This window comes from Oryzias latipes, chromosome 16 (assembly GCF_002234675.1).
Source record: "Oryzias latipes chromosome 16, ASM223467v1".
In the NCBI taxonomy this organism is placed as follows: domain Eukaryota; kingdom Metazoa; phylum Chordata; class Actinopteri; order Beloniformes; family Adrianichthyidae; genus Oryzias; species Oryzias latipes.
Window position 1 is genome coordinate 784,660 of NC_019874.2, and position 12,296 is coordinate 796,955.

The 12,296-nt window shown below is 40.5% G+C and overlaps 1 protein-coding gene across 4 annotated transcripts in view; it reads right to left on the reverse strand.

The window, feature by feature from the left end:
- LOC101164139 (receptor-type tyrosine-protein phosphatase U) overlaps window positions 1-12,296 on the reverse strand; it is a 286,898-nt gene that overhangs the window by 60,387 nt on the left and 214,215 nt on the right. For all 4 annotated transcript variants that reach the window (XM_023964670.1, XM_023964672.1, XM_023964671.1 and 1 more), the window contains exons 11-12: window positions 8,553-8,655; window positions 7,706-7,979 (exon numbers count right to left, since the gene is read on the reverse strand). In XM_023964670.1, the coding sequence (XP_023820438.1) occupies window positions 7,706-7,979; window positions 8,553-8,655 (377 nt within the window). The remainder of the gene's footprint in view (window positions 1-7,705; window positions 7,980-8,552; window positions 8,656-12,296) is intronic.

A 12,296-nucleotide genomic window follows, 5' to 3' on the forward strand; every position in this document is an offset into this window, starting at 1 on the left:
GAACACTAATGAGCTCCAGGAATGAGATGAGATTCCGTTCCTGCCATTCCATGGAACCGATTCATTATCAGATGCCAATTGAGGCATCGTGTAACAATTGATGCAATTGGCATATTTATAAGGAGTCAAACGTTTTTTTCCTGTTAACTCTACACAATCAATTTTCAGAAGAATTTCTAAAGATCCTCCAAACCAGTAATACAAAGTGACACCACAGGGTAGTTTACTTCTGACGAACTGCTACAGTTAAATAATAGACAATACGTCAAAGAGTAGGAGCTGCTCCCAAAGTGCTGGTTAGATTGTGTATGTTTATGGCTGAATCCGATTTGCTTCCCTGCTCCTACGGCTCCTCCCTGTTGCTCCAATTGTCAACAATGTCAACATTTTGCATTGTCTGTGTAGAACACGCAGAGAAGGGGGGGGGGGGGGGGGACTGCAGAGGACCTGAATAGAGAGGCGGGGGAGGGGCTTAGACTCACCGCTTATGATTCCAGAGCCGCAACAAACTAACTGTTACTTTTAATAAATAAATACTTAAAAAATATATTTTTTATACTTTGTTGGGTTTACTGGATTTTTTGAAAAGTAAAAGAAAAGAAAAAATAGAAAACACGTCTGCATCAAAAGGAATTTGTTTCCATCATCTCATTAATCTTAACTCTGGGTGTTTGACACACGTAAAAGTCGATTCAAGGTTGTGGAAAATGGACAAAAGATTAAAGGAAACATCATGTCTCTAGTTTAGAAACAAGAGAAGAGAAGAGAAGAGAAGAGAAGAGAAGAGAAGAGAAGAGAAGAGAAGAGAAGAGAAGAGAAGAGAAGAGAAGAGAAGAGAAGAGAAGAGAAGAGAAGAGAAGAGAAGAGAAGAGAAGACCAGAGAAGACCAGAGAAGACCAGAGAAGACCAGAGAAGGGAAGAGAAGAGGGACAAAAACACTCCAAGAATGAAGGAATGAAGACAGTGTCCAGAATTCAAACCTACTTGGTGCCAAATACAACCACATTTACTGATCTTCTTTCTCTTTCGGCTTTTCCCATCAGGGGTCGCCACAGCGAATCATCCTTTTCCACCTCACTCTGTCATGGACATCTTCTACCCTAACGTTAGCCAACTTCATGTCCTCTGTTAAGACATCCATATACCTCCTATGTTGTGGATGATTCGCATGGTTATTTTGGCAATTTTTACGCCGGATGCCCTTCCTGACGCAACCCTCTCTATTTATCCGGGCTTGGGACTGTCACAGAAGTTACTGGCTTGCAACCCCTGTGGCTAGATTTACCACATTTACTGATGGAGGAGTAAAATGTTGAGCAGAATTTGGCTAATGAAGGTTTGCACTTCATTAGACCAGTTTTGTTAATTAACTTATTGGTGGATTTAATCTTAACTCTTCTGCTTTTCTCCTATACAGTCAATGCTTCAGATGCAATGTACACAATCATGGCAATTATAAGCACAAATAACAGAAGAATATGTCCTTTAGTTTCCATTGATGTTCTTTCATGTAGCTGACGGAAATGACCAGAATTAATTAGTGCATTTTTCGTGTCAGGGCTGTACTCAGCTCAAGACAAAAAAACTGAAAAATTAGGCTGTTTTTACCACAACCAGCCAGCCTGTGTTAAGTATGAAATAACTTACATCCTATCTCTTAATAATGAATTCAACTATACAAGTATATTATAGTTACTGTATGTGATTAATTAAACAAAATCAATAATATATTTTATTCTTGTGTTTGTATAGATGCAGGCTTTAATTTATTGAGGGCGGGGCTGGAAAGGAGCATAGGGGTGGGGGGTGCCGTCCAGGGCATCCTTCTGGTCAGTAAGGTAATGAGAATTGCAGAATGGCAGACTGTTCACAGAGCGCTGTGTCCAAGAAGATCAACAGAAAGTCCAATGGAAGCCAAAATGCGGCGTGAGAAGGTGAACCTGCAAAAGACACGACCATGGACCTCAGCGGATCATCAAAACAACAAGATTCAAGAACCTGCAGACATTCCAAAAGAGTGGAATGAGGTGGAGGAACAGCTTCAAAACATTCAAGAGATGGACTACAACTGTCTGGTTCCTCGGGTCAAGCCACTTCTGAGCCTGGGCCAACGGAGGAAACGTCTGAACAGGAGAGGGAGGACTGGACCATTGGCCAGTGGTCCAAGGTCCTGTTTTCTGAGGAAAGTAAAGTGTACCTTTAATTTGGGAATCTTGGTCCAAGGGTTTGGAGGAAGACTGGTGGAGCAGAACCCAAGCTGCTTGAGGTCCACAGTAGACTCTCCACAGTCAGTCATGATTTGGGCTCCAATGTCCAGCTCTGGTGTTAATAAACTCAGCTTTCTTCAATCCAACATCACTGCTGCAGTCTACCAGAATGTTCTAGATTCCTTCTGCTGAGGATGCAGAGTTTATCTTCCAGCAGGACCTGCCCCCTGCCCATACCACCAGAAAAACCAAAACTTTGCTTGATGCCAGTGCTATCACAGTACTTCACTCCTACCAATTAGACCTAAACCCCATTGAAAATGAATGGGGTTTTGTTAAAAGTTAAATGAGGAGCAAAGGACCATTGAACAAATAGCTGACGCCAATGATTAAGAAAGAATTTCATAACTTCCACGCAATACCACAAGCTGTATTGAAGTATTAAAGTTGAACATATGATTTTGAAAATCCTTCACTTTGATTGATTTGATGTGTCATAACCTCTGTCTTTATCTCTCTGCAAAAAGTAAATGGGGATTTCTCCACAGCGTTCTAATTTTTTGAAAACCTGTTTTTGTGGGTTTTATGAGCCGAAACCCTAATCTAAGTAAAAAAAATACATTCATCCATTCATTCATTTTCTTAACCGTTTTATCCCTTTCGGGGTCACGGGGCTGCCGGAGCCTATCCCGGCCACTTGTGGGCGAAGGCAGGGGGGACACCCTGAACAAGTCGCCAGTTTGTTGCAGGGTAGAATGTCCTCACTCACACACCCGTTCACTCCATTCACACCTATGGTCAATTTAGAGTTGCCACTCAACCTATGAAGCATGTTTTTGGATGGTGGGAGGAAGCCGGAGACCCCGGAGAGAACCCACGCAAAAAATACACAAAAACTTAAAATCAGTTCAACAGTGGGTCTTGAATCTATATTCTATGAGAGTTACATTTTTTGAATGGAATTATGGAAATGAACACACATGTCCATGTTTTTCAAATGTTTTGCAAAGGGTGTGTATCTCCCCTTCAGCTACAAATTTAGTCTCTTCGCCCAACTGTCAAGTGCGCACAGCCTCTTAGTTAACTGATGGACTACTTGGGTTCAAAGTCGTCATGAAATGCAAAAGCAGTTGTGCTCTCGTCATTCTGTAACATGGGCTCCTCGGAAGTGAAAAAATGTGGAACCCATAGCGGATATGGATTGATGCGATGGCTACATGGGCATATCTTACATTCTCATTAACGAGCTACAATCTATAAAACTGTAGCACTACTTTACTTTAGACTGCAGACTGGAGACGCAGAGTTTTTTTAGGACAAACTTTTATGAAAGAACATTTCAGGCCAAACTAAAGCTGATTCATCTAAGCCCTTTTCCGGGGCATTTGCAACCTGTCATACATTCACTTACTTCAGGCTCTGGCAAATTAAGATACATTCAGCTATTTACTGTGCAAAATAAATAGGCTGCTGTAATGGGCAGAAGCCCATTCTGTAATTTGTACATCGAAATCATTGTGTTCCAGCTAAGCAGAAGAGTTAATTGGCAAGCTCTGTATTGTGGAAGACACATCGCATGTCTCTCTATAGCGTTCCAGTCATGCCAGAGGAGCTGTTGCTGATTTCTGGCAACTCTGAATACAAAACACAAATGCCAACATGCAACAGTGCAGCACACACTCGCAATTTTACACCGCCTCAGCAAAAGTGTGTGTAGAGCTGGGGAGTGCAAATAAAGATGCTATAAATCACTATATGGAGGTCTGAAAAACTTGAGAAATCTGCAGTCTTTCAAGTGTTTATCCTCCACACAGACACAACACAAACTCTGATTTAATGAGGAGCCAATTAAACCGACAATCGTGAGTGAGTGCCAACACCCAACGAGCTCACAAAACGTCAAAAGCACTTCAGTAAATAAAGGAACTTTAATCACAAAACTTTTGAAATACAAACACAGGGTGCTTTTTCACTGTCACGTTTTAAGGTAAGAACTCCTGCATTTTCCTGGAAGCTGCTGGAAAACACCTGGAAAAGTAAACTGTAAAAAATGCATCTCCACTCTGTGTAGAAACAACGCAAAATCATCCTTCTCCTGGCACATTCATGAGTTTTCATACTAAATATAATTTGGATTGCAAAAGTCTTCTCTTTATACCCAACCTTTTTTTATTTGAAAAGCAGAATTAAAATGCTAAATACCTGCCATGCATAATTACTACAGGAGAAGAAGCAGCAGCATGGAAAAGGACATTAAAGCTTAACATTAGCTGAAACATCACTAGTCCACAGAGAATTCTTGAGCTTTACTGGACGGTTACGTTGAAATGGTAAGAAGAAGATACAGTTTAAAAAAAGCATATGCTATTTTATACTTTTTACAATTGATTTTCCATCATGATTTGTAACACTTATTATACTGCAGTGACTCCTGGTGGGATTGTCTCCATGTGGCTTTCCATTTTGGTGCACCCAAACCTAAATTCCAAACTGCTACTGTATTTCCAGGCTGAAGTGCCAGTGTTTGTCAGAATGAGGACAGTGTCGCCTGCTTGATTAGGCACTGTGCCCCCGTTCTTTTGGGTTAAGGATTCTGGCCCCCCACCAGGCACAACAGACCCTAATCCCATCCGCTGGTAAAGCCGGTCCTCCCTTATCTAATCCAATACTTAGCAGTTTAGTTGTGTGAAGAGCTCACTCCGCACTCCCTCTGTGTTTGTCTTCACTGAGTTGGAAAGACAGGAACTGCTGCGCATGGAATTCCTGCCCTGATCATGTGACTCTAACCTACATTCATAGAGGCAGAGACGAGCTCAGAGCAGACATCAGTGGTCCGACTTTATTGGACTTATTCCCAGCTCATAATAATTTTTTATCAACAGCCACTTCATGATTGCCTTTGTCTGAGAGCAATAAAGCCCAGCAAAAACAGATGTTAGAGTGGCAGGGGCAACAAATCCCTGGGATTCACCTGAAGACACACAACTGCAAAACAATAGATGAAATGGCAACTTTTTATTAGAAAGTCCTTCTGCACACATGAATGTGGCAGTACACTTTACTACATGTGTGAGCCAGATATGTCCAGCTCTTGTTTTTGTCAGTCTAAATTAATTTCTACAGATATGAATTCTATACAAACAAATCTAACAGATTCTTGCTAAAAATAATTAAGAATTGTTTGAGACAGGTTTGGGAAGGGTGTGAAAAATGTACAATAATGTGGGACTTTTTAGATAAGATTTTGTGGGTCGAAAGCTACGTTGGCACTGAGCTCGGAAATGCGCACTCAAGTCCATCTCCAATAAAAAGTATGTAATTGCACATGAATGTTCGTTTGGCGTCTACGTTCAAAACTCTAACGTTCAAATTTTAAGTCCAGTTTTGGGCTCTATGTACAAAACGTGCGGCTGTTCGCATGTTCAAAGTTAAACCAGTTGAACTTTGACCAATCAGGGAGTGAGACTTGGTAGTGATGTAAGGGTAGCATCTTTTTCAATATACAGAAGTGGCAACCATTTGAAAAGTGATCACAAAGGCGAAATGAATACCGTATTTTCCGGACTATAAGTCGCTGCGGAGTATAAGTCGCACCAGCCCAAAAATGCATTATAAAGTAGAAAAAAACACAGATAAGTCGCACTGGACTATAAGTCGCATTTTGACGGGAAATTTATTTGACAAAATCTGAGACCAAGAACTAATAACTTGCACAAACTCATATGACACAATCATAGCAGACTGTTTATCTCATAATTTCACAGTAATTCTTTCTCAAACCTATTTATTTGTTCTTTTCATGAAGCATCATTGGCCAACTAATACTCTGTTTTCATCCTTTATTTGTAGAAACAGTTGTCATTTTTATTGCATTTCTGAATCTATGAAATAATTTTAAAATAAAATATTATGTTGTTAGCCTTCAAGATCTTATTGTGAAAAAAGTTTGCTGATTCTCTGAGTCACTTAACATACTCTAAACACTTAACATACCTCATACATCAAATTGACCCAGGAACATCATCTCTGTTCCTCACAAATGAACATAACAGGAGGGTTAACAATGTATTTATTTCAATTTATTCCTAATATAAGTCGCTGCGGAGAATAAGTCGCACCCCTTGCCAAACTATGAAAAAAAGGGCGACTTATAGTCCGGAAAATACGGTAACTGGAATCACATGACACCAAGTCTTTCATATATCATAACAAAACCATCAAAGAAAAAGTCTGGAGCAATTGGCAAGATTTATACTGTTTCAACATTTCACACCTATGGAAGCATTTGTGTCTCATAATTCAAAATAAAAGTCAATACCGGAAATGCTTTTTTATTTTCAACATAAAGCTGCGTTCGTTGACTTAAAAATAAAATGAAAATGAATCCACCAAATGGCTTTTTTTTCTTCTTCAACACTGCTCACTCTGTCACTTCATTAAAATTATAAGGAAAATGGTATTTAATATTTTATTTTCAAAAAGTTCTCTAGTAAATGTGTAGCACAATTCAATTAAAAAAAAATCTAATTTGACAATTAAAATTGATCAACAGAAATACTTTGTGAAATTCATTTTCACAAAGTGCCTCCATCAATTGAATAATCACATTAAAAATCCATCCTCCAAATTACCTTTTCTTTTTCTTCTTCAACACCGCTCAGTCTGTGACATAATTAAAGCGATAATGCAAAGAGGGGATTGCATTTTGTCCCATAATCAAATCCAGTCAGCATTTCCAGGGGGAATGTAGTTTTTCCCTGATGTCTGTCACTTTTTAGTATCATAGGTTGCTTCACATGTCATAAGATGATTAGACTGTTCCCAACCAAAATTAGCCTTTTATTAACTGTTCAAAACTCGTACTTTGACTTCAATTAAGGAATGTTTTGCCATTTTTAGCATTCTCAATACTCATCTGAAACTCTTGACAAATTGTGGAAAAATCCTCAAATGTGCTGTTTGCAATTTTAGCACACTATCACAATTTAAAGGGATAAAACCCAGAGAGTTTTTGTAAGGAAACCAAAAATATCCCAGCATTCCCTAACATACCATCTGAAAACAACAGACCAGCACAGAGTTGTAATATTCAAAATAGCTTTCATTCAAATGAAGTAAACTTTCAGTTTTTTTACTCCAAAGTAGATTAATAAAAGATCTTGAAATGACTTTATGTTGGTCTGATTATCTCCTTTTTCTTGACACAAGAGAGGAGTAGAGAAAAATTAGCTTTGGAATGTTGGAAAAGAACTTAAACTGGACCATGCTGTTTCTTCTGAGTAATTCCATCTTCCAGTTTCAGAAAGTGTGTTTGCAGAGAAGAAAAGAGGTTGAAAATAACAATTTCCAGCTTTGTTTTTCCATCATCAAACCGTTTAAACCCTCCTTCAAAGGGCTGTGAGCTCTGACAATACCAAACGTCCTGCAGCCTCAATCGCCGGAGAATCTCATTAACATCAAGTTGTTGAGAAACAAAAGGCCTGCTTAAGGTCACTCACCCCCTTGAAGTTGCTCATCGCCTGAAAGTAAACGAGGTAGCTCTTGCGGGGGTCCAGTGGGCTGTTCCAGTAGCCGTTGTAGGTGTGGTTGTCGCCCACAGTGAAAGGACTGGCCTCTGGCAGGGTGCTTGGAGGCATCTCAGCAGCATAGTAGTGGGGCAAACCCTGCGCCTGGGCCACGCTGTGCGGCATGGGCAACGGGAAACAGTCCTGAGGCCCCAGTTCCCGCTTCACCTTCTTCACCATTTCCTCCTCCACCACCACCTGGTACGTGCTGGATGCAGGGGGGATATTCATTGACATTTTTATTGACAAATTCAGTGCTGCTTCCACATTGGTTGTGTCAGAATTCCCTCAAGTCTCTGCACTATAATGTGTGTTCATTATTTTGTAGAGCTGTCCAAATCTACTATTCCAAAATCCAGTGCCCTAGAAATTTCCCAGAAGTCTCTGCAAAAGACCAGTGCCAGTTGATGCTTAGTAGAGTGGCATACAAAGAGCAGAATGAATTGTGTTGATTTTTCATGTGAAAAAAATGTATTTAATTTATCTTTTAACCCTTGTGCTATCCTATGACCCCCCCTTCCATTGACGTCTTCTCCCTACCATGACAAAGGTGGATAAAGGTGGAAAGATTTCATGTAATCCATGGACACCAGTGAAGATCACAAATCATTGAAGAAAAAGGTTCAGAGCACTGTCTAGTGGGTCTAGATGACCCAACTCCCAATGGTAAAGTGCCTAGGATAGGACAAGGGTTACTAAACCATCCACAACTTTATTGTGTTTAAGTAGTTACGGAGAAAGAAGAGAATTGGGACAAAGCCATTGGCAGCATCCTCCTCACCTGACAGGCGCTCCTCTGCCTTGGGCGGGACGCAGCAGCACTGTAATTGTGCTTTCGGTCTCGTTCAGCGGGCCCGGCATGTCTCTGTAATCAAACGAAGGAGCTGTGGAGACAGAAGTGTTCAGATGTTCAGGTTGGAAGCCACCCCAGCACATACACACAAAAGCACATCTTATTGGTGCCAGTGTTCAGCCGCTGACGCTGCTTCTAAATTTCCAAACAAACAAACTCATCCTTGAAGTGTCACATCGACTGATTGCACTTAATGTTTGGAAAATACTCATTAAGTAATTCGAATAAAAGATGCAAGCTTTTACAGTTGCTCGATATCCACTTGCTGTGCGTGCACTGGTTGAATTCCTCTTCTGGTTTGGCACAAGTCCAATTAAAAATCATAAGAGTGACGCTAAAATGAATGGCTTTCTCATTTAAAACAGATTTGGCTAAAGTCGTTCTCCTCCCTGGGGATGCAGTGGCACATTTCTTTTTTTTTTTATATAAGCAGTCAATTAGTGAAAAAAGAGGGGAAGAAAATTATTCATGAGGCACAGATAATTATCATTTTAAAAAGCAGTTTGCTTGCAGAGCAGCAGAGAAGAGCTGAAATCAATTAAGGTGAGGTTTCAGGGAGAAAGCGGATGTGCACTGGTTGGCTTTAAAGGTCTGAGGCGCTAAAGGACAATTTGATGTTTGTGGCCCGGGGATAACCGTGACAGCCATCCACCTGAATGTACTCGTGCATTTTTGGAAGGAAATGTGTGCAGCTGGCATCACTGAAAAATGGTGACAGCAGAGCCTGCTGAAGGTGCTGAGTGTTTGTTAACTGTCAGTTCAGATTTACCAGAAGCTCTCCTTCTGTGATGTTCCACACTGTAGGAGTAGGAAGGAAGGAGGAGGACGGTGCTGCACAGACTGCAACGTCATCACTGATCTGGTTTTGTCCCAGAATTATTTCAATAAAGATTGATTGATCTCCTAGTGAATAACCCCTATGTGCAGGTTACAACAATTCCAAATGAGGGAGTTTATTTGGGAAGGACGAAAGAGAAATGGTCCAACCAAATGTTCTTCATTGGTGCAACATGATCTTTTACCCGATAACCCAAGGGGTCAAATTTGGCCACTACTGCAGGAGCTGCGTATGATCGGCGGCGCTTTCAGCGGTACATCCTTTTGTCTGTGACACAGTTTGACAACTTGTCCTGCATTAGTTCGAGGACGGAAAAAACAAAAGTGAGAAAAACTAGGGACATTTTTTACTATTGTCTCCATATATAATAAAAAAAAAATCATAAAGTTCAGGAAAGCGATCAGATTCTCCTCCATGACGCATCTTCTTTGCCAAAGTTCAGAAATGTGAACTTTTGAAACACCACGATGCTCAAATCACGCCGCATGACCACTGATTGTATCTGGAAATTGACTTTACATTGAAAGTGAACGGCCCCGACACATGAATTGTGTTTGGTGTGAACGTAGCCTAAGAGTCTTTAGTCCTTCACTCAGTAACCAGATGTTTCAAGCTCCTAGTTTTTGTTTCAAGATGGTCTGTATGACGTTTGCTGAAGTAACTTTAAGCATTATTTAGGAAGCTGCTCGGCTTTCTTTTGTGATTTTCAGGTATTTTTTCAGAAAAATCTACTGCCTTTGAAGTCCAGGTGAGAGTCTCTTTTGTAACCACACGCACACAGATCAGTAAAAGTCATTAGCGTACATTTTAAAAGTGTGGCAGCTCTTTTGATATTCAGTTCAGTAATCCAAACAGTACTTTGCGTGATTATTGTGAACAGGAGAACTGGTAATGCATTGTTGGGATTTACAATAGGACTGTGTCTCTACTGTAGAGATGAATTGTTTCCTTTGAACAGTTCTGTCTAAAGTATCAGAGGAAATGTTTTGCCTTCTTGATGGTAGCAGCTGCTCATACAGTGACAGAATGCACAGGCATGGCTAGAAAAGAAGACTTCTTTAACCAAAGGTAAATCCAAACAAGTATAGCTTTACTGAAATATATGAAAAGTAAATTATTGACCTTAATAGTTTAAATTGGTGATCAACATTTTTCAGGCCATGGACGGGTTTAGTGTTAGACAAGATTTTCATGGACCAGCCTGTAAGAGCATGAAGCTGTTATTTCCCTTCAGTTGAGGCTGGGGGCCCGTTTGTAAAGGGTGACAATCAAATATTAACAGCAACATTTTTAGTTATTTGGCCTATTTGAGGAGGGAAAAAACAGCTTTCCTTTTTCAAATGCATTTTTTTTACCTTTTAATTTATTTATTTTGAATTGTTACATTAACTAGCTTAATATTAAGTTAGCAAGCTGGATATTATCTAAAAATGTATTTAATATTTTTTATAAGTAAATATTCAGTCTACAAAAAGAAAGATACGTTTTTAAACCTAATATTTGATTTTATAAGATTAAACATTTAGTTTGCAAATTAAATATTTAGATCTCACATAAATATTTATTTTCCAAACCAAACATTTAAGCTTTGTAACAAATTATTTAGGTCCAACTTAAATATTCAGCTTTTTAACTAAATATTAACTAAATATTAACTAAATATTAAGTGTGAAACTAAAAATCTAGCCACAGGGGTTGCAAGCCAGTTGCCTCTGTGCCGGTCCCAAGCCCGGATAAATAGAGAGGGTTGCGTCGGGAAGGGCATCCGGCGTAAAAATTGCCAAAATAACCATGCGAATCATCCACAACACTTTAGACATACCGGATCGGTCGAGGCGCGGGTTAACAACGACCGCCACCGATGCTGTTAACCTACAGGGTGTCGGTGGAAATTTGACTACTGTTGGTGGAAGAAAGAGGGGAGGCAGAAGGGTCCGTGGCCAGAGAGAGAAGGGAAAAGGCAGGAAAATAGGTTTGAGAATAGGGACTCTTAACGTTGGCACAATGACAGGGAAAGGCAGAGAGCTGGCAGACATGATGGAGAGAAGGAAGGTAGATGTACTGTGTGTGCAGGAGACAAGGTGGAAGGGCAGCAAGGCACGTAGTATTGGAGGAGGATACAAACTGTTCTATCATGGTGTTGATAGGAAGAGAAACGGGGTAGGAGTGATTCTGAAGGGGGAGTTTGTAAACAGTGTTCTAGAGGTGAAAAGAGTCTCAGACAGGATGATGAGCATAAAGTTAGAAATTGAAGGGGTGATGGTGAATGTAGTCAGTGGGTATGCGCCACAGATTGGCTGTGAGTTAGAAGTGAAGGAGAGATTCTGGAGTGAGTTGGATGAGGTCATAGAGAGTTTCCCCAGAGGAGAGAGAGTTGTTATTGGAGCAGACTTTAATGGGCATGTTGGTGAGGGCAATAGAGGTGATGAGGAGGTGATGGGCAGGTTTGGTGTGAAGGAAAGGAATCTGGAGGGACAGATGGTGGTGGACTTTGCGAAGAGGATGGAAATGGCTGTAGTCAACACTTACTTCCAGAAGAGAGAGGAACACAGAGTGACATACAGAAGTGGAGGTAGGAGTATCAGGTGGACTACATCCTATGTAGACGAGGTCATTTGAGAGAGGTTAATGACTGCAAAGTGGTGGTAGGAGAGAGTGTAGCCAGACAGCACCGCATGGTGGTGTGTAAGATGACTCTGGAGGTCAGGAAGAAGAAGAGAGGGAAAACAGAAAAGAAGACCAAGTGGTGGAAGCTACAGAATGAAGAAACTTGTGAGGAATTTAGGCAGAAGTTGAGACAGGTCCTGGGTGGTCAGGATGAGCTTCCAGAGGAC